This window comes from Agelaius tricolor, unplaced genomic scaffold (assembly GCF_023055355.1).
Source record: "Agelaius tricolor isolate 1412-34295 unplaced genomic scaffold, bAgeTri1.0.p SCAF_6, whole genome shotgun sequence".
In the NCBI taxonomy this organism is placed as follows: domain Eukaryota; kingdom Metazoa; phylum Chordata; class Aves; order Passeriformes; family Icteridae; genus Agelaius; species Agelaius tricolor.
This window is the reverse complement of record NW_027269266.1, coordinates 3930358-3955480: the sequence shown is the minus strand read 5'-3', so window position 1 is coordinate 3955480 and position 25123 is coordinate 3930358. Positions and strand designations below refer to the sequence as shown.

The 25123-nt window shown below is 46.5% G+C and overlaps 1 protein-coding gene across 1 annotated transcript; it reads left to right on the top strand.

The window, feature by feature from the left end:
- Positions 1-1671: 1671 nt before the first annotated feature.
- CRYGN (crystallin gamma N) lies at positions 1672-9606 on the top strand. The gene is made up of 4 exons (XM_071429894.1): positions 1672-1683; positions 1793-2119; positions 4308-4453; positions 9379-9606. The coding sequence occupies exons 1-4, from the start codon at positions 1672-1674 to the stop codon at positions 9512-9514; spliced, it is 621 nt and encodes a 206-aa protein (XP_071285995.1). The 3' UTR covers positions 9515-9606.
- The last annotated feature ends 15517 nt before the right edge of the window (positions 9607-25123 follow it).

Genomic DNA, 25123 nt, shown 5'->3' with positions numbered 1-25123 from the left:
TCAGCCTACGTGTGTCTGCACATGTGCTTATTAACTTTTACATCTTAATTGAGAGGGTGGCACACGTTTGAGCCCTAATAATGACGTCCTTTCTCCTGCAGCAGTCTTTAATCTCGAGATGAAGCAGTGAGCCAAGGCAGCAGAGTGGGGCTGCTGAGCCAGGCTGCTGGCACACCTGAGGATGGGAGCAGCCTGCCAAGAAAGGAGGTTTTAGGGTTTGGATTTGAAACATGTGCCTGATGGTTCAGGGAGAGAGGCAGCAGCAAGGGAAGGTGATGGAGGGCCAGTGTGTGAGGAGGAGGATTCAATGAGCAGGAGCTGTGTGTGAAGTCTCTTCCAGAGCTATTAAAAAGCATAAAAGCACAAATCTCCTTTTAATGTGGCCCCTTGGAATGTCTCTGCATGCTGCTCCATGGGCCACCCCCATACATCTGCCTTTGCCTCTTCCTAGCCTGGCTCATTAGAATGAACTGATGGGATTTATGGGCTGAGAGCTTCCTTTGCTGTTTGTCCTGGGAATATGAGAGTTAAAATCTCTGGATATTCTTATAACACAGACAAGGACTTTATGGTCCCATATATCTGCAATGTAAGTTACTTTAATATGGTAACTTTATGGTCCAAAAGTTCCTCTACTCCTGACTTACAGCTGTGAGTCAGGGCTTCAGTGCTGGAAGATGAAAACATTCCTGAGAACGATGCTTGGAGTAACATCAGTGGGTTTGGGAGCCCAACCTCTGTGCTTTGGAGGGGATCAGGTCCTTGGATTTTGGAGGTGCCATTCAGAGAGGTTCAAAGGTTGAATGAGAAACCATTGGTTTGACAGAAGGAGTGCAATGTTTGTTGGTGGGGAGTCTTCAAGGACACCCTCTCTTGGCTGCCACACTGCAGTAGGTGGGAAGAAGCTGGGAAAAAGCAAACCATTTCTCTGACATAGAGAAATTATGTGCCATGCTTAGAGATGCTGCTGAGGAAAAAGGATGGGGGAAAAAAAAAAGAAAAAATAGGGGAAAACAGAGGGGGGAAGTAAAGAAGAAATAGAAATAAAGATGAAAAAAAGTAAAAAAAAAAAGCCAAAAAAGTTACAAAAAAAAAAGAAGTCCTCCAAAAAGGAGCAGTAAATGTGCACTGCTAATCGACCAAAGCCCTGCCAAGCAAATCTTTTGTCAGATCATCTGCCCAAAATCAAAAGCCCGGACTCAGCAGCCCCGTTACCGGCGGTTCTGCCTACGAAGCAGGAAAAGCAAAGCCCCGGTTCCCGCGGCTTTGTTACAAAGCCCTCGCCACACCAGCCCCGGCCCGGCCCCCCCCCGGCCGCCCCTATATAGTGCCCTGTCCAATGGTCCGTCCATCGCAGCTCTGCTCTGGCTCCTGCTTTGGTCTTGGACAGCAGCCAGCAGAAAATGTCCCAATACTCAGGAAAAGTAAGTAACGACCCGACCCTTCCCTTTCAGCCTGGGGCCGGAGAGCCGGAGCATCCTCCGGGTGGAAAGAGACGGTGAGGGTAATAGAGCCAGCAGCGGTGTGAGTGGTGATCCCGGGAGCAAATCTGGTAGCAGGGATGGGGAGGGTGTGGCAGAAGGAGCTGCGTTTCGGGAGCTGAATTTCCTGTTTAAACATTCCTGCTGGAAATATGTGTGAGTGAGCACGAGGCGGCGAGAAGTGTCATAAATGCGGGACGCAGTGCGTTCCCAGAAAAACAAATACGCTGCTTAGGAAAAAATGCCAGTGATGCTTTTGCTGGAAAGCAGCTAAAATAACCCAAACCACCCTGAAATGATGCATCTGCGAGAGATTCCCATCTGCTTGGGAAGGGAATCCGGCCGTGTCCCTGCTCCTCAACGTGGGCCCTTTCTCCTCCCTCCCCCAGATCACTTTCTACGAAGGCAAATGCTTCACAGGCAGGAAGCTGGACGTCTGTGGCAGCTGCAACAGCTTCCAGGACCAAGGCTTCCTCAACAGGGTCAACTCCATCTGCGTGCAGAGTGGAGCTTGGGTCTGCTTTGACCACCCTGACTTCCGAGGGCAGCAGTACATCCTAGAGCATGGAGAGTACCCCGACTTCTACCGCTGGAACGGGCGCAGCGACCACCTGGGCTCCTGCCGGCCCATCGGGATGGTGAGTGGATGCTGCTGGGGTTGGCTCTCCCAGCTGGAGCACCTTTGGGTTTAGTTTATCCTGGTCACTGGAGCCAATTATGTGAATAATTGCCATAAAAATGTGTGTTCTTTAGGAATAGGGTGTCCCATTGAGCGGGAAGGAGTTTTCTGGGTGGGTTTGTCCCTGTTCAGAGCAGTCTGTGCAGTGAGGCAAAGTAGAGATTTTCCAAAGTAGAAATCCATTTTGATTTAAGTAGAATGTACATCTTTGAGTTAAGTATGTAGCTTGCTGTGTAGTCTGGCTGCAAAAAGCCTAGGCTCAGAGAAACTGCTTCAGTGAAAGACAGAAATAAGGGGAGGGGAGACAGAGAATGATAGAGAGAGACAGAGACTGCTGTGAGAGCAGGTCGACCTGACCTAAGAATTCTTTCTGATAAAGAAGAACTAGTGGCAAATGTCACACGAAATTCATAAAGATGAATATGTATGAACCTACTGTGAAATTGTATGCATATGTATTTGAGAGGGGGATAAAAAGAGACCTGAAGTTCCCAGAACTTTTAGGGGAACGATTCCCTCGTGCCCAGTGCTGTAATAAACACACCAGCTTTACAACTTTCACAAAAGTTGTAGAGTTTTGTTTATCTCCCACAAAGCCGAGACAGTTTCCGTGTCCCCAGACAGGAGGAAGATGCATCCTCTTCCTCTCACAGTGAAACACAGTGCCTTTAAGAGGATGAGCTATTCCTGTGGTTTTCCAGATGAGATGGCAAAGTCCTGCTGGTACCATGTGCTTTTCCTTTTAATGTGAGCTGCTGTGAGATACTCCCGGGGAAATTCAGAAGGAGATTCATTGCCCAAGGCAAGTTTGAGCTGCAGCTGCTCCATCTCCCCACACACCCAAAGGGGGAGAGGGCAGCCCAAGGGCTTCCTAACCAGACCATAGGGCTGCTCCTAGCAAATTTTACTTGAATTCTCTGCTGTTGCAAACCACCCTCCGACCCTGGTAATCCTGCACTAAACCCATTATTTTCCCTTCCCCTTATCAAGCTTTTAAAAGCACTGTCCAAAGGAAGGTTTAAATGGGAAGATTAAAAAGTAGCAAAGAGAAATTAGTATGGCTTGGGTCTTTCCATTGATTCTCCTACCACTGAGGGCCTCTGGGGCAATGGTGAGCCCAGCTGGAGCTGCTGGGATTTCTCACTGGCCCTGAAACTGCTTTTGGCACAGCAGCAGATCTGTTTCAGGTCTGTAATATCATTCCCAAAGCACCTCCATGATCCATTTGTGGAGGGATGCTCTGGCCCAGGCCCTGGACCTTGGCCAGCACAAGGATGTGCTCCTCCTTTCCTGGCCCAAGATGTTCCTGTGAGATGCCAGTGAGGGCCTGGAGGGGTTTGTGCAGCGTGGATTCCCTGAGGAATGTTTGCTCAGGCCCGGTGTCCGCCTGGCTGCTGTGGGCTTTGGCATGGCAGCCCAGCTTCTTGTGTGCTGACGTTCTTTATTTGAAAAATGCCTTTAGGTATTCTTTGAATTTGGCTTAAAAATATCCTTTGAGCCTGCTCTGTCCCACATAGCTCTGCCACAGGCTGCAGAGATGTCCCCAGAGTCATTTGTGACACGTGACCATCAAGGGCTCACGCAGCAGCAATGATGCTGGGAAAGTTTCCTTTTCTCCCTGTTTTTATTTTCCTAAGAGAAAGGCGCAACACCTCTCACAAGGAACAGCAGCTATGCACGAAACTGGAGGCAATACAAATTAGTTTAGGGGAAAAATCCAACATCTTTGTACACTGGGAATATGTTTCTTTTTTCCTGTTTAGGTGTGTAGAGAGTCGGGGCTGCAGCTGATGCTGCATTTGGGATGGAGGGGCTGTGGGCTGGTGGGGGGGATCTGCAGATGGATGAGGGGCTGTGTGTGCCTGAGCACTGGCACCCCAGGATGTGTTAGCATGTGCACAGCAGTGCAGGAAGGTGCAGCCAGGCACAGGTTTGAGGGATTTTTGGCTGCTTTCATGGTTGGTGTGCTGGGAGGCAGCACAAGTTTGTGCGAGCTCTGTTCATGCTGGCACCAGTGCTCTTGGATTGCTCTTCACATTCCCCTTCCAAAGCACCCTTCTGTCTCCCTCTCTGTCTGATAAAAGCCAGAGGAATAATTTGTTGTGCTGTTTGGGTGTTGCTGTTGACTCCAATCCCTTTGTCCCCAGCATGGCGAGCATTACAGGATTGAAATATTCGAGGGGAGCCACTTCAGGGGTCCCAGCCTGGAGCTGACAGAAGATTGCTCCTTCCTGCAGGGACAAGGCTGGGACAAGACCTGCATCAATGCCCTCAAAGTGTACGGCGACGGCGCGTAAGTAACTCCACATCAGCCACTGCCATGCTCCCTGCCCTGGGCACTGCAGGGGACGGGGCTGCAGACACCCCTCCCTCATGGAAAACCCTCTCAGTGCTGGGAGAAAGCCTAAAAATGTTTGTTAAGCCTTTGGTTAAAGGCGAATGTTGGTGCCTGCCCACTGCGAGCTGCTTCTAAGGGCTGTGACTTCTGCAGGGTGGCAGCTAAGCACGAGTTACAAGAACTCTGAGACACCTTTGTAAGGTGTATGAAACAAGCCTAAAACCATCTCCTTCCTTCCTTCCTCCCTCCCACCTTCCACACCTCTTTCAATCCGTGCTGAAGCTCTCAGGGAGGTTGGATGAGCAGCTCCAGGTGATGCAAGTCAGGGCTTTTGCTTTGCAAGTGGCCTCACCACACCTTTTCCTATGATGGCAAAATCGAGGCAGCAGCATCTCCCCTTTACATGAAATCCTGCCTCTGAAAGACAGGGCTGACAGTGGTGGTGATGCCCAGACTGAGGCTCAGCCCCATCCTCCTGCCCCTACAGATGTTCCTGAAGGCCTGGGCAGGATGTCAGTTTTGCGTTTTCCTTGATGTTTGGTGGCAGTTTGTATTTTCTCAATGGTGTTGGTCCTTTTTGTTTGTTTTTTTTTTCTCTTCTTGTCAGACAGGCTGTTCTCTGTCTGTCTCCCCTTTCCTCTGTCTGACAATTGTGTTTTCACTGCAAGCCTGCTGGGAGCTGGGGAATGCCATAACACCTTCCCAGAGGCAGGCAGAGGGTGGCTGGAGGGAGGCCCTGGGGCAGAGGAAGGAGCACAGATTCCTTGTTCTTCACCTGTCCTGGATGTTGTGCAGCTCACAGACACCTGGTGTGAGATGCTGGACCCTTTGTGTCCATTTCTTTTCCTAAGAATAGGGAAAGGTTGTTGCCATCAAGATATCCTGACAGCAGCAAGTGTCCTGCAGGAGCCTTTCTGATCCAGCCAAGGCCTCTCCGCCTCCAAAAATCCAGGCTTATGATTAGGCAATGGCAGTTCATTAAGGAGCAGAGCTACCCACTCCTGATGGGAAGAAATGGCTGGAGCCCACCAAGGGACCCTGCTAGTGCTGAGCATTTGAGTACCAACAGCACAAAGCCAAGAGGGAGCCTGTGAGTACTCTGGCAAGAGCTTTAGGGCCAATTTACTGCTTGGGTCCCTGCAGCAGAGCCTGGAGTTTGAGAAATTGGGAAGCTGCCCAGAAACTTTCAAGCACTTGAATTTTTAAGATTGATTTTCTCCCTCATCTACAAAATATATAAAAGGCACAAGGCTTGCTCTCCCTCACATGAGAGTCTGGATTGTTTGTGTTAACATTACAGGACTTCTCAAGGTTTATGAATAGTGAGAAAAAATAGGAAAAAATAAAACATGGAGAGGAGTGTGGTGAGGAAACTCACTGAGGTTTGTAGCATTACATTCAGATCCTGGGAAGATCAGTGCTGGACATGCTTGGAAAGGTCTGTAAAGGCAATTAAAGGCAGGACAATGCAGAGGGACCTGCTGTCCTGGGCTGCAGGAGGATGGAGGGAAGGATGAGAGGTGAGAGCAGGGGGAGAAAGGGACCCTAAAGCACCAATTTTCTCCTTTGGATGGATTTTCTAAACCCAGGTGCCTCCAGAGGCGCTGCAGGTGCAGATGGTGCTGGGCATAACCTGGCAAAGCTGTCCCAGGACTCATCCTTGGATGTCTGGGGAGCAGAGGAGATGGGGTCAGTGGAGACAAAGGCAGTTACAGCCACAGTCTCCCTCTGTGATTTTCACTCTCAATTCCCACAACATGACATGTGTTGGATACAGAAATATTTGTTTCCATTTCAAAACCCATGGATGGTGTCATGTGCTGATAAAAAGTTGCTGCCTGCGCTTTGTGGAGGTGGCTGTGCCCGCGGGAAGCGATGATGGATCATCTGGAAACATGGCAATGGAGACAAACATCAGCCTTTGGCACGGTGCATGGTGAGCCTGAGGGGTCCAGCACCTTCCCTGCTGCCTTCCTGGGGCAGGCAATTGCTACCCCCACAGCCAGAAGGGTGATGGCAAAGCTGTTTAAGGCACACTGGCAATGAATTTCTATTTTGGAGCAGTTTTGAGGTGTCACCGCCTCCTCGGAAGCTGCTGCAGGTTTGTGGTGAGTGGCTTCGCCCGTCCCACGGCAGAGCCAGCTCCAGTATCACATATGGGATCATCATCTGATTTTAGATGAAGATGTGGGGTTCTTGTCCTCCTTTGTGCCTCAGCCACTCCACAGAGGACAGCCTAGAAACTGCAATTTTAAAAAGCTGAATTTGTTTTGCGGCCCAGGAGAGAATTCCCCAAAAAGAGCTTTACTACACTACAGTGGAATAACTTGAAGGAATCAGACCAACCATTTATTCTGCTGAAGTATTCATGAGTGTTCTGCAGTCAGGTTGTGAAATACAAAGCAGAACACATACCCAAATGCTGCTGTCCAATGAACATCACATATTTCTCAGCAAAGGTGATACTTGCCCATGGCACTGCTCAAATCTTACATGGAGAATAAGTGACTTTGAGCTCCACTGAAAGCCTCCTGCTTGGTTCAGGCTGATGCTACAGCATTCTTCTCCTTATTTTTCAGTTTGAGCAGCCAGTGTTGGCTTACAGAGTTTGAGTTGGTTCCATGAGCATTTTATTCCCATGTCCGCTGGGATGATGTGCTAATGAAACACAGCACTGAGATGTTTGAGGGCTGTGTGCTATGTGCCTGGATCAGCTCTCCCATGCTGGGCTTGAGGACAAGATCATCTCTTTTTTTATTTTTTTCTGGGCTCCTGACTGATTTGATTTCCCCTCTCACTGATGGTCCCAGAGAACGTAAATTTCAGGCAATAAAGGAACAGCTAAGTAAGCCATACAGTCCTTCACTCATCACCTTGCACTGCCAGCACACTTCACTCCCATCTTTCTGCTATTCCTTTTATTCCTTTGGTTTTTGGGTTTTTTCAGCCTTCCCCTAAGCAGAGGGACAAGTCAGTGGGGGTTCTTATCACCACACCAGGTCACTCACTGCTTCTATCTACACCAAAGCCTGTCCCATTCCCTCCATGTAATGGTGCAGACACATCAACCATGTTCTTGGAAAGAAATCTTGGGAAAGACAAGACAGTGAGGGGCTGCTCTTCCCCCTGCTCTATTCCCCAGGGTCCACCTGTTGTTGAAACATGTCCTAGAGCAGAAGAGCTGAAAAGAAAAAGGAGGAAAATTTTATAAATGGTTGTTAATTAAGCTGGGAATGCTTTCTGTCACTGCACACTGGGATATGTGGTGGGGGTACACTACACTCACAGGTGAGCAGTGGGCAGCCTTCCCCACAAGCTGCAAAGGGAGCATCAAAGCAAAAGGCTGAGGATGACTTTGTAATTCCAGTTTGGAGATAAACTGGCTGCAACAGGTGCCAGAGAATGAGGCTGTTTGCAGGAACCACGTGTCAGCACAGGGCTCGGATACTGCAGGATGCTCTTTCACAAAACCAAGGCACAGTATTCCATGCTGTATCCACATGCTGGTCCTGTACATATGGGAGAAGGGACCACCACAGTTCCACCCCATGTCCTCTCAGAAACACAAAACAAATACATCAAAGAACCTGTAAGGTGCCTTGGATGAACACCCCAAACTTTTCTTGTTTTGTTTTTTAAATAATGCCTGTGGGTGGCTGATTTTATAAACAATTTTTCCCAAGCCTCCAGCTTTTTGTTTTGGGTTAGACTGATCTGAGTTCACCACCTGTTGTCTGACCCTTAAGGCCCAGCAGTCTTTGACCCCTCCAGCTCTTGAAGAAGTTTCTCCATGGAAATCCCACACTCAGTAGGTCCCAACCCCAATGTCCCAGCTGAATTCCTGCAAAGACAGACCACAGAAACCAAATTATTTGGAGGATTGCATTTCTGCTTTGCTGTCATTGTTGAGCACATAAACGGGAAAAGCAGCTGGGATCCTCATAAAACCTTCAAAAATATGGTGAAGAGAGGAAGGAGGCAGAGATGAACAGCTCAGTAATGTCAGGGTGGTAACCTGACCGTAAAACTGTCAGAGCAATGGCAAAATTTGGTTAAGAAGCATGAGAGACTCACATAGAGGACAGGGGTGACACTTGTGGCCACAGTAAGAGCATGTGAAGTGGAGAAAAGCAGCAAAATTGTCCTTCTTGACCATCAGAATTGCTCCTGACTTGACCTTCAAATGGAGAAAGGCATGACACAAGCAGGCATGTAGCCAAGCCACGTGAAGAAGTCAGGCATGCCAAAGTCACCAAGGTTATTGAATGTTGTATCCATTTGACTGCATTCCAAGGGAAAATTGTCATTAAATCTGGATGTAGAGATAAAGATAACCAAGCCAAGCCCTGCTCGCTGTTGGAAAGCATCAAAGAGGCCATTAGGAATTATTAACAAAGAGAGATTACTAAATATGGTTCCCATCATAGCTAATGAATCAGTTCAAAGAGGCAAAATGTCCATCAAGCATTACATGTTTCTCCTTACAGTCCCTAAAAATTGGGGTTTATGCAGGGGCTGAGAGGACTCATGTCCTTCCTTAGCTCTATCAAATGCTATTAAATTGTTTCTGTTGCACGTGGTGAAGCTCATGTGAATGTGAAGCAGGGAGCCCTTGGGCCCAGGCTTTATTGCTGGTGTAACCCAAAACATCTTCCAAAGGCAATGTCCAGTTTGGCTTTGGGTGCTTGCCAGGCCACGCTGGGGGGAGTGGAGGGAAGGGCCCACAGTGAACTCCACCGGGAGCATTTCCACGCGTGGGGTGGGGCCGGGAATCCGGCCCTGTGGTTTGCAGTACAGCAGTGCCTAAATGCAGCCCCTTGGAGCAGCCACTTGGCAGGAGCAGGGTGCTGGGGCCCAGGTGACCCCCCCTTTGTGCCCAGGTGGGTGCTGTACGAGGAGCCCAACTACCGGGGCCGCATGTACGTGGTGGAGCGCGGCGAGTTCAGCAGCTTCAGCGAGTGGCAGGCGCGCAGCGCCAGCGTCCAGTCCATCCGCAGAGTTGTCAACTACTTCTAGCTGAGCTTCCCCCCTGCCAGCCATGGCCTGCTGAGATTGAGCATCACCCTCCTCCCCACTCACTGACCCCAGGAATAAATTGTTAAACACCAGCTGTTGGCTCTAAGCAGTTTTTTTTAATATATAACTAACATAAGTTCGTGAGAGAAGAGGCTCGTAATCTTTCTGAGCTTGATTTACATCAAGCTGTGGGTTTGCTTTCTTATTCTGCGGTGGTTTATGAGGAGGACATGGGAGAATGGGCCAGAACTGGTGGTGACACACAGTCCTAGGAACACGCCTGCCGTTGTGGTTGTGGTCTGACACATGTTCCCTCTACCCCGACCAGGGCCACCATGTGATGGCCCCAGCTGACTCCTGGTCCTGGAGGGGCCACATGGATGCACACATGGGTGGGGAGCACAGACTCAGAGCCACTGGGAGCCATGCGAGGACACACGGGAGGATCACAGCAGGAGCTGAGTGATTTGTGGGTTCTGTCTGAGCATGACATGCTGGTCTTGATAAAAAGGTGAAAGCAACCATTCATCCTGAGTTACTTTAACTTTAGATCAGCACACATTAAAAATATATATTAAAAAAACCCCAAGCCTGAAGGCACAAAACCTGAGCAACCTTCTTTTTGTTCCCAACCCTTCATGGCAATGACATTTTGAGGGATCAGTAGCAGGGGAAAACAGCCACTGCACTGCCATTTATTTCACAACCCTCTTCTCATCTTTCTGTCCCTTCAGTGTTCCTGGTCCATCCCAGTTGTTTCAGTGCCCCTGAATCCCATTCCGTGCCTGGCAATTGGGATGGGAACCACTCTGCCCCTTCACCTATGGATTGTCCACAGCACCGTGGGCGCTTCCCCTGGCATGCAGCCCCCAACAGTGCAGTAGCCTCCCTTCTGTAAAATCACAAACTGTGTTCAGCATTAGCTGGGGTGTTTCTGGCTGTTTCAGAAAGGGGTAATTTCATTCTCTTCACTCTGTTACTCTATTAGCTGTTAAGCCTTGGCTGTCTGATAGATCCTGACAGGCGCAGGCATGGTGCTGGCAGAGCTGCAAAGCTCTGTGCTAATCCAGTGGGAAGGCTGCTGACCTAACCCTAGCCCTCTGAAGGGCCATGAGTGAGGCTGACAGCTCCCCAGCACACTGGAGCATGAGGTGTGTGTGCCCTCAGGGCTGCTCTGCTTTGCAGGTCTGCCATGGGAATCTGCCCTTCCCTGAGCGATGGGGAGGAGCAGGACTGTGCTCTGCGCCAGGGGCTGGTGGGTCCCTGCTGCATCCCAGTCTGACACTGGATCTGCCTGCCATTCCACCAACTCACACTCAGCCACCTGGATTTTGGCTTCCTGTGGCTCTCCACCAGTACCAGGACTGGGGTGACTGGTAGCAACTGGGGCTGTGTGAGGACATGTGCTGGTCCCATGATGAAGTGACACTGTTGGATTGAGATTTGCCCCAGCTGCACATACGGTGGATATGTGTTATGAGGGGGTATGGAAATGCAAAATAATTCTACCTTGTGAGTTTAACAGCAGTTTGGGTTAAGGCAGTTTGGTCTGCCTTAGCAGTGATACAGACAATCATATCCTCTTGTAGACATCCTGTGGCCTGGATGTATCCTCCATGCAAATCATCACAGCAGCACTTACAGTTACACCAGCTCAACTCTGGACTTCAGTGGCCATGTCCTGGGTGGCTTGTGGTGACATGGTCCATTAGAGCTGTAAAAATATTTAAGATCTTTAATGGATTGCAAGGCATTTCTGTGTCAGAGAAGGCAGGGAAATGATTCATTCATTGAGTGGGATGCACAAATGTACAACTCGTGCATCAACTCTTGCGTATTTCATTTTCTTTTAATTAGATGCAGCTTATGAAAGATTTTAGGAGTCCTTCCAGGATTAGCATTGCTCTTGCCTCATGAAGGCTGTAATTGGCTCCTGAGCAAAATGCACTCTATTAAAAGTTAATATTCAGTCATATGCAGTGCTCTCTGTTGTGACCTCCTGGACATTAATCTGTTAAAAAAAAACCCCAAAGTGGTCCCAGAGAAAGACAAGCATCAAATTGTGATGAGCTTTAAAGGAGGCTTTTCATTCATCTGAAACACATTCAATGTCACAGTGCAGCATGAAGGATAAAGAAACAAAGGCTTTAAAATATACAATAACTGGAGTCCCAGATGCTCCAAGTATTTGGAGGACAAAAGAAAACAGAGAACAACCATCCACCCACATTCCCCTGGGAACAACAGCATAAGCCCAGACACCCCCACATCTGGGTTTGTCAACACTCAGTGCACACAGCCAGGGGAGGTGACTGTCCCACTGGTGTTGGGGTCAGAGCTGTGACATCACAGATACTCTGCTGCATGGCTCCCAGTGGTCAGTGGTTCAACTCCCCTGCGTGCAGAGCAGCTTTAGAGGGACCCATCCTGACATCCCTGCCCGTCCTCAGTGGAAGCGTGGGACTGTGCACGTACACACAGCTGTACAGGCTGACTCCAGCATCCAGCCACTCTGTGCAGGCCCCCTTCTCTACACACTTCAAACTAATTATTTGTTTATATGCTCTAGTAGATTAATATTTGCTGCTTAAATTGTGGGAGTATACTTAGGATCCCAGTTCTGGGCTGAGCCATGCCTTGTGCTGTGAGTTAAAAGCACAAAAAACACAGTCTGGTTAATCTGTGCTGTTGTGTGGAACCCTGTTTGTAACCAGCGAGTGTTTAGCTACCTATAGCACATTTTACACAAGTCTGTAATATGCCTACAGAGTAAACACTCATCATTTATTGACATCTGATATCCCATTTATGAGCACACCCTCAATGCAAAAAGCTGGTTCCATGTGAAGGCTATTTAAAAAAATTCCTCTGTGTGCACAAGCCTAATCTCACTAAAAACTGGCAGCAGGGAATTGAATTCCATCTATTTTTTGCTTATTTGAAACCTAAGTAGGGTGGCCATGGGCCTAATCCAAACAGTGATGCTGCAGGAACATGCATTGCGTTGGCAGTGGGGGGACGTGGCTCTCCTTCTCTTCCTTTTCCCTCCCCCTCCTTGCTAAATCTGCACTTGTTCAAAGGACAGAACGTACAGATCCCATATGCTCGCTGGTGGCTCGTTGGTGCTTTTTTCCCCTAAATAAAAAAGAGATTATTGACATTGCTCTAGTATGAAATGGTATGATTTGTGAGTTCATAGAGTATAAAATATAAATGACAAAAATGCCAGCTCGATGTGAAGTGGATGTGAGATTGTGCAGCAGAGGTTTGAGCTGCACGTTGTTAAACTGAATGGCTGAATGAGCTCTGCTAGTGAACACAGGAGGCAAGCAATGGATTAAGGAAATTGGAAACTGTTCCACAAAATGCTGAAGATGAAACAAAGATTCAAAGTGAACAAAAGGGACAAGTTATTAATTACAAGAGAGAGAATGAAATGAAATCAGCTCCATCTGGAAAACCAGGAAAACCCTAATAATCAGCGTTACTGTGCTTGGCTAAGCTGCTGCAGTGTAATATTCAGAATAACTTTGAATTACATCTGGCCCCAAAGCAAATAGCTCCTGCCAGAATGCCTGCACACACGAATGTCCTGTCTTTGTAGCTGGATAATGTGCAAATGTGATGGAATATCTCTTTCAAATGAATCCTTGGAAGATATCTGAGGAACTGCAGTGCTTTTGCCTTGCTATACTACTTGGCACATGTACATATAGTGAAGGTAAGGAGGAAACTGCCTCCTGATCCACTGTTGGCATGTGTGATGTTGTCATGTTCAAATGAATCTCTCCTCACTGCTTACAGAGGCGAAAGGGCTGCACAGACACCTCCCTTCCCTGTGGAATCAAAGAGGTGTTATCCTGCTATTGAGGCTGCCCCACGCTCACACCTTCCTGTGCTTTTTTCTCTCCTCCTCCAGAGACACCTCTCTGGACCTGGTAGAAATGAATTCACTCCTTGGTGTCCGCTAGAGCTGTTTTATTACTTCTTTAAGTAGAAAGTCTGGCTCAACAGTGACCTCCTTGACTGAGTGCAGAAAGGAAATGAAGAGCTTCAAAAAGTCTCTCTGAAGTCTGGCACCAGGAGGAGAGCCCTGGTCATTGTTAAAGCCTAAGCAATGGCAAGGTAAAAATGTAAAGAGAACACAGTGACTGGGCTCTGGAAGAGGTTGGCATGAGAGGCTGGGGAGCCTCCTTCCCTGGAGATATTCAAAAGCTCTTTAGACACAGTCCTGAATAATGTGCACCAGGAGACCCTGCTTGAGCAGGAAGGTTGGAGCAGATGACCTCCAGTGATTCCTTCCAACCTCAGCCATTCTGTGATTCCTGGGACCATTGACAGATATTCTGGCTCCCGTGCTCCATCTAGTTTGGTTTTCACTTTCTTTTCTTTACACATTTTCTTCAATGTTATATTGAAGTCAAAGGAAAATTAACTTGGGTGAAAACACATTTGGCCTTGAAATTTTTATAATCCATGGGCTCAAACCCTTGTCCAGGAGTAAATCTGATATAGTTAACAAGACCTGAACCAGAGAATATCTGCATAAGCAGGTCAGCATCATCAACATTGCAAATGGTGATTTGTTTGGGGTTTTAATTTTAAATAATCTGATTTATTGGAGAGGTTAAACTCAGTTAAATCAACCTTCAGTGGTTGAGGATCATGTAGCCTGGTGTCCTTTTTTTCTTCCAAGAGTCACCCTTCAGTCAGCAGAGGAGGTGCAATAACATCCCACACAATTTGAGCTGTTCCCACATTTACTGGTGGCTGTGGCAGAAACCAAACACACATGGAAAAGAGTGGAAGAGGACAGAAATAAAACAAATATTAATTTTCTATGGAGCACTGAAGAAAGAGCAAGTGGTGTACCAGGTTTTCCATGGGCAGCTGACCATCTTTACATGATTCAGAATGAGACAGTTTGTAATCAAGTCAAGCTGTCCTGGTTTAAGCATGAGAACATATGGAGGAATGTACCAGTGTATTCAGTCAAATTGTCTGTGAAGTAAACATGAAATCGTACAGAAATTGTTAATGTAAGTTCCTGCTTTGAATATGATGATCTCTAGTGGATTGCAGTAAATCCCCATGTCCTGTAGGCATTTGCACCTGCACTCACACAATCCAAAAAGCACTGAATGCTGCCTCTCAGTCAGAATGGTTTCATGTGCTTCTCCTAGGGAGTTTGGGATGGTGAAGGATCAGTCCCTGCTATTCCATGGAAAAAAATGCAATTTAAAAAATATTTGGTTAACTCATTGCAGCAGTTCTGGTATGCTGCCACTCAGTTTGTTTAGCCTGATATAAACTACGCTCTTTTCTCATGTAAGTATTTATTGGTGGCCACCAGTGCTGCTCATCATCTGTGATGGGGTAAGTGAGCAGTGCAACTCCTTCCCTGCAAGACACCACAGCAGGCAAGGCTCATGGTCAGCACAGGTTTGTTCATGTTTTGGGAGAGGTGCTTTTAAGCTTTGACGTTGCTCCCTGTGACTGTGGTGGTGAGGAGGTGGGTGAATGATCCTGACTCATAGATGGGCAAAACTCTGTGGTTTCAGCTGACCTTACCCTTGCTTTTTTTTTTTTTTTGTGCTGCTGGAAACCAAGAGCTCAGAGAGAAATAGCAAAAGACTGTTCATGGGACAGACCTCTTCCTTGCATGCTTTGCTGAAGGTGGCCACCACTAAAGCCAGTCCCTTACCCAGTGCTACAGAATCCATAAGGCACCTGCCCACAACTGAGCCCTCTCTGACACAGAAACACACCCAACATTGTGAGCCTCCTTTAGTTCTGCAGGGCAGGCTGTACAGAAATCCTGCTCTTAAATCAAGTTTTCAGGAAGACAAAGCACAGTGTGGGCCACTCCACACACAGAGCTGACCTGCTAAACTCTGTGAGTGCAACAGCTGCTCCAGCAATGTAAGTGGGAATCAAAACTGCTGAGATTTGCAAAACTTTGTGTGGTTGTCTTTGGTTTTCTTGGCTGGTAATGCAAGAAGAAAACAATAACATTTGAGTCATATGAACCAATAATAATAGTAGTAGTAATAATAATAATAATAATAATAGGATTTCAAAGGTTTTATTTTGTGTGAGTCTTGCTGTTATTGACTTGCCCTTCGAAATGATTCTTCTGAAAATAATAGAGACTCTTTTTTTTTCACTGAGGGTTGGGGCCAGATTAATTTGTCATCTCCCTTCTAAAAAGAGAGGAAAAAACGCAGGCAAACACCATTTTGACTTCTGGAATTTATCATTTGTGTTCAGGTCTCTCTATAGAGTTGACAATCAGCATTTCAAAGGTTTAAAACTTCTCTTCTTAGAACTTATTAATAAATTATATTTAATAGTCATCTTCTTTGACAATTAAACATCGCACACCCCATCAGAACCAGGGGCTTCCACAACACTGGAAATATTTCTGCTTATACTGAATTATTCTTCTTTTCAGCTGCATTAGACAATACAGGTTTGGAAACACACAAAAAAATTCTGATAGGAATCCAAAATTTCTGTAACAACCCCCCAGGCCTGGGATTTGTCTAATAGTTTGCTATTAAAGGGTTCTTTGCCTGGAAAGAAGTACCAGACAGAGTTTCCCTTGTTCTAGTTCTTTGTTTATTTTTTTTTCCTTTTTCTTTTTCTTTTAATTTGGTATTTGACTGCTCAGCACAAACTTGCCATCAAGATGATGGAAGCTCCAGGGGAGGACAGAGGTTACCAGCTTCTCAAAGCTTGTACTGATTTACTTCAGGAGTTTTTCCTTCCCCAACCTCCCAAGTAAGACAGAATAACAATAGTATGAATAACAACAATAATAAAAACATTCTAATCAGTGATTTTTCCATTAAGGTCCAAATCACCCCTTGAAAGACACAGCAGAGCATTTTAGCTTGTATGGAAAAGACCCAGAACTGTGTCAGGAGTTGTCGCTCGCAGCCCTTTGCTGTTCTTGCCTTCTGCTGGGTGCAGCAGTGACGGGCTCGCTCTGATTTCCTGGCAGCACTGGGTGATTACCCAGCACTGAAGGCACTCAGTGCAATTAGTGGGAATTAGGGCAGGCCCAGAGCTGTGCCTTGGCTCCTGCAGCCTGTCCCAGAGGGACACCGGCTGCTTTAGGAGCCTGGTGCAGAACTGGCTCATCAAGCCAGCCAGAGAGTTCAATCACATTTATTTAGCATGACTGCACCAATTTAGTGCAGCTGAATAGCTGGCCCACAGCGTGAACATGTTCCTAGATGGTTAAAAGTCACTCTTCACATTTCCCTTCCTGTTCAAGTGCTCCAAGGCTGCATATTTCAGTAGTGCCTCTGGAAAGTAGCTATTGTTTTTATCTTTTCAGCGGTTTAGTTGTGAAATTCATGCTTGGAGAAGGGGTGGAGGAAAGTCCCAGAACAGCCAGCCGAGGTAAATAACATTTCCTCTGTCCTAATTATTTTCTTCTGTCACTTCTGTGCCTTTGCAACTCCCTGAGAATCCATCTCCATGCCTTAAACATCAGATATTTGCTGACACCCTTGTAGAGTGCTGATCAGATGAAAACAGTATGTCAGATTTAAGGCTGGAAGTGAGTCAAGGCCATTTGTCTAATCAGCTTCTCTTTTTCTTCACCAACACAAAAATCAGAGTAGAAAGCACCTTCCTCATTAACAAAGAGTAATGGACACCAAAGCAAATTTAGAGTGGAGAGAGGAAAAGTATATTCCCCAAGTTAATAACCTTAGCTAATGCAACTGATTTGACTTAATTGAAGTCAGTTGTAGAACTGGGCTCTGAATCTTTCCCTCATTGCATGGCTCAGCCTAGCAGGGAACCCAAGGGTTAACAGCACAACTGCTGGTCCCCTTAGTATATATCTCTATCACCATAAGTAATGCATATTTTGAGCAATTGCATCCAAAACGAACAGATCTGTGAGAGGAGATGGATCACTCACAGAGCAGAACAGGAAGAGCCCTCAGCTGCCTTCCAAAAGCAGGGGATGGTTATTTCCTAGGTCCTAGTGCCTTTCCCAGTGTATCCCAGGCTCAAACACTTAATCAGCATGATTATCATCACACAAATGCTGCCAGAGAGTCTGATTTGTACAGTTATTTCTTTGCTAAATGAATAACCTTTCCAAAACCCCATGATGCTGGAGCCTCTGCCATAATTCTTCTGCATTTTGGATGTGTTTTTCTGCCTGTTTGGGGTTTGGTGCTTGTGTAAAGAGGTGTAATAAGAAAAGTTACTCACAGGAGAGTGTAAGATAAAGCAGGCAGCTCAGCCTGATTGAACCAAGGCCTCATCCTCCCGGGGCTGAAGCCTGGCCATGGTGTGAGCAGATGCAGCAGCTCCTATTGCTATTTCAGGGGGAACTGATCTGCTTAGAACAGGGGAGGGATTTTATTCTGGGTGAGCAGATGTTTTGCTGAAGTGGTGTGAGCAGCAGGGAGCTGTGCTGGGTCTGTGTATTTCCTTTGTCCTTGGATCTCAGTGGGTGCATTGCTGCTGCCTTGAGACAGCCTCCTTTGTTGGCAGATCAAGGGCAAATTCTGTGTGAGCCCACCCTGCCTCAGACCCCCAGAAGGTCCCTACTGGTGTGACAACAGCCCAGGCTGAGATTTATGGGGGTATCTCAGACACAGCTTCCCAAAGCACCCCTTTGGGAGCAGTGGACATCTAACAACCCATGGGTGACTTGGCTGAGCCTCCTGGCCTTGGTTTCCTAGCACAGGCTCTCCTTGTTCCTCTTTGGAGGTGGAATGGGAGAGCCCAGCTGCCCTACAGCTCCAGAACCAGGGCTGAGCCCCAGGACACTCTGGTGCTTTTTGTTCACCCTTTCTCAGAGCTCCACCTCTGCTGCTAGGGCTTCACAAGCCATGTGTAAGTGCCTGCGATTTTTCTCTGTGCCAATTTATTCTTGAATGCCACCAGAATGTAGCACCAAACCCTCTAAGGAGCCCAGGGCCCTCTTTCTCTCTCCCTTTATGGCCTTAATTCTTGGCTTCTTCTCTGAGTCACAAAATGTCCCTTCCCCTGCTGCCAACTCACTGCTCTTTCTCCTGTTTCTTCTCCATTTCTCTCTTTCTCTTAAATAGTTGGCAGGAGGCCCTTTCTTTCCTAACTTCCAGTCATTTTTGCCAGGTGACCCTGTGAGTAATCTCCCCCAACAAATAAGTGAAGGCCTATTAAACGACCACTTCTGGCAGGAAGAATATTCCTCTTTTGAACCCCCTCATTATTCTCTCCAGTGGGTCTCTCAGGCAAACAACACAAAATCCGGATCACCCGCATCCCCAGAGCAGACACAGCTCTGTGGCACACGCACGTGGTTCTTATTTCCCCCCCAGAGAATGGCTCTGGGAAGAAGTTAACCTCTTGAGGGCAGGAAAAAGGCAGCAGAAGATGTAATAGCTTCAGTGATTCACACACAATATTCCATAAAGTGGCATGGCAATTGCCTTTATTTTCCAGAGTCACGCACAACCATTATTGCTTTTTTTTTTGGTCAAGTTTAACCCAACAGACATTTTAAATGTCACGGTTTATACCCTTGATGAATTTCACTTGTGAGTGTTGTTGCTAAGACAGACCATATTGTGGCATCAATGTTTAATCAGGCCATTCCCTCAAACTCAACAGGGAGTTCTGCCTGAGATCTGGTGGTATAAATCATGAAGTTGTGCTGTTAGCAATTTTTATTACTCACTTTATGCCTCTTTGTGAAAATGAAGGGAAGATAAAAGGAGACGGAGAGAGTTTAACTGAAAAATGAAATATTACAACCTTTCTGATGAAATCTGTCTACTCTACATCCGTGAAAGTGCAGCATCAGCCCCCCTTGGAATTCAGTTTGTTTTTCCTCTCAGTGCTTAGATGCCTGAGTTTGGTACTCCTGACACTTGCTCAGTGAGGAGCTGGATGCTTGAGCCCAAAGTCTGGTGCTGGGCCATGTGTGGGTTGGGGTATCAGCAGATTGCTCCTTCACCATCATCTTTCTGACCATGTCATGCCAGTATCTGCTCCATTTTCCAGGACAAAGAACACTCCCAGAATCTCCCAGCCCCACCTAACCCTTTGTTCTGGACGTGGTTCAAGTCTGCACAGACTGTATCAGTGCATTGTTTTCGTGGGCAGCTGGAAAACCTCAGGAATGAATGGAAACAGACGGTTACAGACCAGCTAAATTGCAATCTCTCCTCTCAGCAAGAGAGGACTCCAGTTAGGGTGCCTTTCCAAAACAAGAGTGGGATGAACACTACTGGGAACTCAGGGGGGACATAAAAAGGAGAGCAGACACAGAGAAAGATTTATTCACCAGGAAATATGTGGGCTATTATTGAGGAGTGAGGTGACATCCTGACACCTGATTTGTAATGCTGGTATCAGTGTGTGGCATCAGGCTTCCTTTATGTCCCCCCTCAATACAATATCAGCCACTCTCTTTGTTTTGCACTTGGATTGTGCCATTGATTTCCATAGGATTTTGCCAGGCACTGGCACTGTGGGCCCAATGATGCTGCTGCTGTCCCAGTTCTATTCAGCCCAAGAGGAACATGAGAGACAGACTGCACCCATTGGTGAGCCCAAACTTACACAAACAGAGGTGGAGGTTGTAACAGCACAGCTTCCCTGAGCAAACCTGTGTTAGATCAGGCAGGAGTAAAATCCAGTCCTAAGGGTGAGAGTATTTGAGAAGTAAAAGCCACGTATCTTGTGAGATAAGAAATGCACAAAAGAACATGAAGCGCCAAAAAAGAATAGGTGCATCATAAGAATATTTTCTCTATGAATCCAACTTGAGATATTACAGCTGAGCAGTTCAGGCTTTGGAGGTGCTTGTAAACCTCATGGTGGGCTGAATGTTCACCCTGGTGTCCTTCTCTTTACCAAGGACCACTCTTGTATTTGGTGGAGAAAATGAAGAACAGCATTGGCTCTAACCATGCTCTGGCAGAGGCACAGAGCAGGGCAGAAGCTTTGACATTCCTTGGAATGCCAAATGTCAAAGGGTAGGAATCCCTTTATTCCTACCACCAACTACACCCATATAAGACCTTCCCTGCCTTTCTCAGACTCCTGGAAGAGCTGTGCACTTCTTGTGGCAGCTGTGTCAGAAGCAGGGGCAGTCTGGCCCTGAAAGCCTCGTGCAAAGCTCAGTCAAGGCTGCAGAAGATTATTCTGTGGTCAGTGGCTTTGGTATCAGCTGTTCCTATAACTTTCTCAGCAATAATGAGGTGTAAGAGATCGTGACTGCTCCCCCCTTACCCAAGGTTTGGCTCTGCTAACAATGAGGCAGACAAACAACTGAGAAATCTTCCAGAGGCCAGATGTGAATGCAATTGTTAAAATACTGCCTGGGTCACTGGCTGCAGCTTCAGCATTTTTGGAAATTTGTTTTTGTACCAGTGTCAAAGGCACTGGGGCTTTCTGCTTGCATCAGTACAAATCTGGATTAATGCAGTTAAAACCAGCAGAGTTGTATCTGTGCAAAAGCAGTTAAAATGGGCTCACAATCAGGCTCAGAAAGTTACCCTTGTGTCACTTAGTAAGATATATTTCTTTTGGCTTCCACTTAGATTTGGTCCTTAAGGAGCCTGTCATAAGAGATATATGGTCTGGGCAAGAGGCCAACTTACCGTCTGGAAGAAACAGCAGGGCTCCCATCGAAGTAGGGAGCAGGGGAAAATGAGCTTTTGACTATTATTTTGTAATTTTGTAAATATTTGTGATTTTGAATTATTCAGTAAAGTTCCCACTATGCTGTGACATGATGGAAGGGCCTTGTCATCTATAGACTGTGTGGGGAGAAATCTATTTACAGTGATCTTTGAAACAGCTGCCGTGAGATCTTACACTTCCTGGCATGTCACAGCTCAAAAATTTCTAGGAAATTGCAGCTGCTTTCTTAGCCAGGGAGATAAGATGCCTTTGCAGCAGTGCTTTTAAGCCATTGCTTCATCACAGCAGAAAGTTAATGCAATCTTCTCTCTGCCTACTCCAAGTTCACAGCTAAATTCCCATTGCTACCAGGGCCTGACATTGGAGTCAGCTACTAAGAGCCCATTTGTGCAACATTACCATTCATTAGGTCATTGATACCAGCTGATTATCCAGACCCCAGGCTTTCAGACTCCTGGCATTGATTAGGGGCACCCAGGTGAAGCAGTAGTGAGGAGCAGTGATGTACATGGGTTTTGCAGATGGGTGTTCTTGTTAGGAAACTCATAAAGCCAAGTATTTTCTGAAAGAAATGTTTTGGAAATACAGTTTCAGATCTGGTTAAAAACCAAAAGAATGTTACATATAATTACAGGACAGTCTAGTGTAAGTGACAGTTTCCAAACATCTTTTGTCCTGTAGGGGAATTTGCTAAATGCTTATACCCAAACTACATTTCTGAGCACCCTGGGGCATTTTAAGCTGCATTTTAAGAGGAAAGGAAGAGCTGTATTGCCTGTAAAAGGGGCCAGTTGCAGAGGGGTCAGAAGGAGCTGCAATGCTGAGTTCAGCCATGCAGTCTCAGTGTCTGCAGTCTGCCCTTCCACCCTCCCTTCAGAGTAAGGCGACATCTGCTCCATGGTGATAATTGAACCCATGTAAACTTAATTTGCCTTCACCAATGTCAATTTTTACTGCAAAGTGAAGCCACTTAGATGCTGATAATATTTTGTATTAAATCAAACCAGTAGAAACTACATTTAAATCTATTTAAGGTTAAATTTTATTTACATTGTACCAGTGTAACTGGATTGATTTTTAAATCAAATTTAACTTTAGCAGGGAAATTCTCTTAGAGTAGTTTGCTCAGTGAAGGAGCTTCCCTCTGGAGACACCATGTAACATGCTTTTGTTTGTAGTTCTTGTTGACTATAATGATGTGGCTGAATCAAAAAAACCAACCAAGGCTGGAACCATGCAGGATGTGCCACTATAAATCTTTCAGGCCCCTGACAGTAGTTTTAAGAGAGTTAGTTGCCTTTTGCAATTTTCCAAACTGAAGGACAAGGTAATACTTAATTATCAGCAATTTTGAAAGTGATTGAGGTTGACAGCCTGAAGCAGAGAATGGATGAGAGAAAAGACCCTGGCAGCTGGACAGGCCCTTCTTTAGAGAAGGAGGGGCTGGGATGATGGAAGGGGTTAATTCTCTAATAAAGATAATTTGCATTGCTGCACACTTTATTCATTTGTTTTTGGTGAGCTCTCTGTGCTGACTTCTTTGGGGTGTTATTGGCTCTGCTCCTTTGACAGAACAAAGAACCTTTGTTGTCCATCAAAGACCATCCAGATACCCAAGGCCCCAGGAGGGGGAGGTGGATATGGAGGAGTTGCCTGTGTTCCTTCCTCCACAAACAACAGCAATAACATTATTGGAAGCATTTGCAGCATTACTGAAATATTTTCAAGAGAAATGTTCTTCAGCATTTATATCAGTGCAGACAGTGATGTAAATACTGACTTACTAATTTCTGGGAGCCTGTGCTGTGTTTCTGAAGGTCTGGCAAGTGAGTCTAAGCACAGATAATTTGGGATGAAGAGGATTCACAGAGGATTTTGCACCTGATCATTACTGTCTTGTGTGTGTGGAAAATGAAGTGCCTTCTTGTACTGTGTTGTTGCTGGGTCAGAGATGTGAGAACAGGTTGAACCTTTGGTGGAATGAAGGTATGATGTGAAGATAAAAGTCTCAAATTGTTCTACTTAATTGCAGAGAATTTGGAACCTTCTCATGTTGGACCCCTCTCATAATCCATGGTGAAGGGCAGAGGCATCCCTCTCCCCTTCCAAAATACAGTGTAGCTGATCCAAACTCTGCATCCTTCCTTTGCTTCTGATAATTGCCTAAAGACTCAAAACTTGGCTCCAAACTTAGCAACAGACACTGGATCCTGCAAATTGTGTATTATGAATCCAGCCATAAACATCTAGAACCTTTCTTAAGGTTTTTTCACTGCCTGGATGTTCTAGGAGCAGTTCATGCATCTGTGTATGTACACATCTGTCTGGATGAAGGAGGATTAATTGCAGGATTTTGGCCCTGAGGATCAAAATCAAGCAGCAGGTAACTTTCTTTTACTTTCTTTATTGTCCTACAATTAAAAACCCACCACAAGAACACAAATACAATAAAGAAAACATACCTAAAATTCAGGCAGATAAAAACAACTGAAAAAAGATTTTAAAAACCCTCAAGAAAATGAATAAATATTCATGAAAACATTCAAAAGCTCAGATGTTTTCATTAGTCACCACAGGAGGGAAATATTAATTTGAAATAATAATATAAAACCTTGAAAAGACTTTAAAAAGAGCAAGGGGAGGAACAGCACACCCTCTGCTCCCACAGCTGATACATGGCTGAGCTGTGGCCAAGGGTTTCCCCTCTAGCTCAGCCTCCCCTTGAGATTTAAACTGTGTGGGTTTAAAATGTGCAGACCTGCCTGAAACCGAACAAAATATCCCTTCCCTCTGAGTTTTTCCTTTTATTCACACCACAGAAACACAGGAAAATAAAAAGCAGTGCTAATCTATCCTACAGTTTCCCAAGCAAGGACTCTGGGCAGGGGTTTGTGAGTGGATTTGACAGATGTACAAGCAGATGGTGAGGGACACTCCCTGAGAGCACCCGATTCCCAGGCTTGTATGTCCAAAAAACATCTTTTCACGGATAATGGGATTTTCAGAGGGAAGAAACACAAAATTCACGTCTCACACCAGAATTTCTCGGTCATTTCTTGAATGCACAAGGGTTGTGTGGAAACGTTTGTCTTCAGAAAAGAGCTGGCTTGGGCCCATAAACCACAGGGCTCAACCTGACCCTCACAAAACCCAAATCTGCAGCCCGGCAGCTCCGTCTGGCAAGTTTCTCCACGGCTGCATGGCTGTAACTGGCAGCTGAATCGGGATCACCCCCTTGTTTGCATTGGGTGTGACATATTAGTCCTGTTTGGCCTCTGCCAGAACGTGCTGTGCAAAATAACACATCCCAGGAATTATCCATTGAACGCACGCATTTGTGTCCTGCCCACACGCTGGGGCACCTCATGCCAGAGCAGGGCTGGAGCCTCAGTAATGTCAGTGAGCATCTGCTGAACCCCAATACTGCACCAACAATGTGAAATGGAGCCAGGGGGATGGGGATTTGACACAAAAAAAGTACTTTTCTGATAAGTTTTGTGATTTATCCTACCCCTGCCAGCATGTTTTTAGCTACAATTTAGCAGCAGTTCCCTTTTCTTGTGAGGGGAATCCACCTCAGACCCTGCTGCTGCCTTGCTGGGAGCTCTCAGCCTCTCCACATTACTTTTCCCAAGAGATTCAGCCCTCCTACATTTAATTGCAGCACAGTGGGACAGAACCCTTCAGCCCATGTTGTCACAGCCAGGTGGTCTGCGGCAGCACAAAGCTGGGTCCCACCGCCAAAGCCGGGCCCACGGGGTGGATGGGCAAGGGGCTGCGCTAATTAAAAGAGCCTCAAAAGCTTCGGGTCGGGGCAAAGCGAGACAGCGGCTTTGGGGTTCCTGAGGCGAAACGTGGCAGGAGCTCGCCCAGGGGCGAGAAGAGGAACAAAAGGCGATGGCTTCCCTCAGCCCAGCTCCTAGCACAAGTCTCTGCGCCCCC

What these genes read in the sequence shown, in the direction of transcription:
- CRYGN (XM_071429894.1), top strand. An exon ending in CCTGCCGGCCCATCGGGATG is followed by an intron (nt 2,120 to 4,307) that starts GTGAGTGGATGC and finishes CTTTGTCCCCAG; the next exon opens with CATGGCGAGCATTACAGGAT. An exon ending in AAAGTGTACGGCGACGGCGC is followed by an intron (nt 4,454 to 9,378) that starts GTAAGTAACTCC and finishes CTTTGTGCCCAG; the next exon opens with GTGGGTGCTGTACGAGGAGC.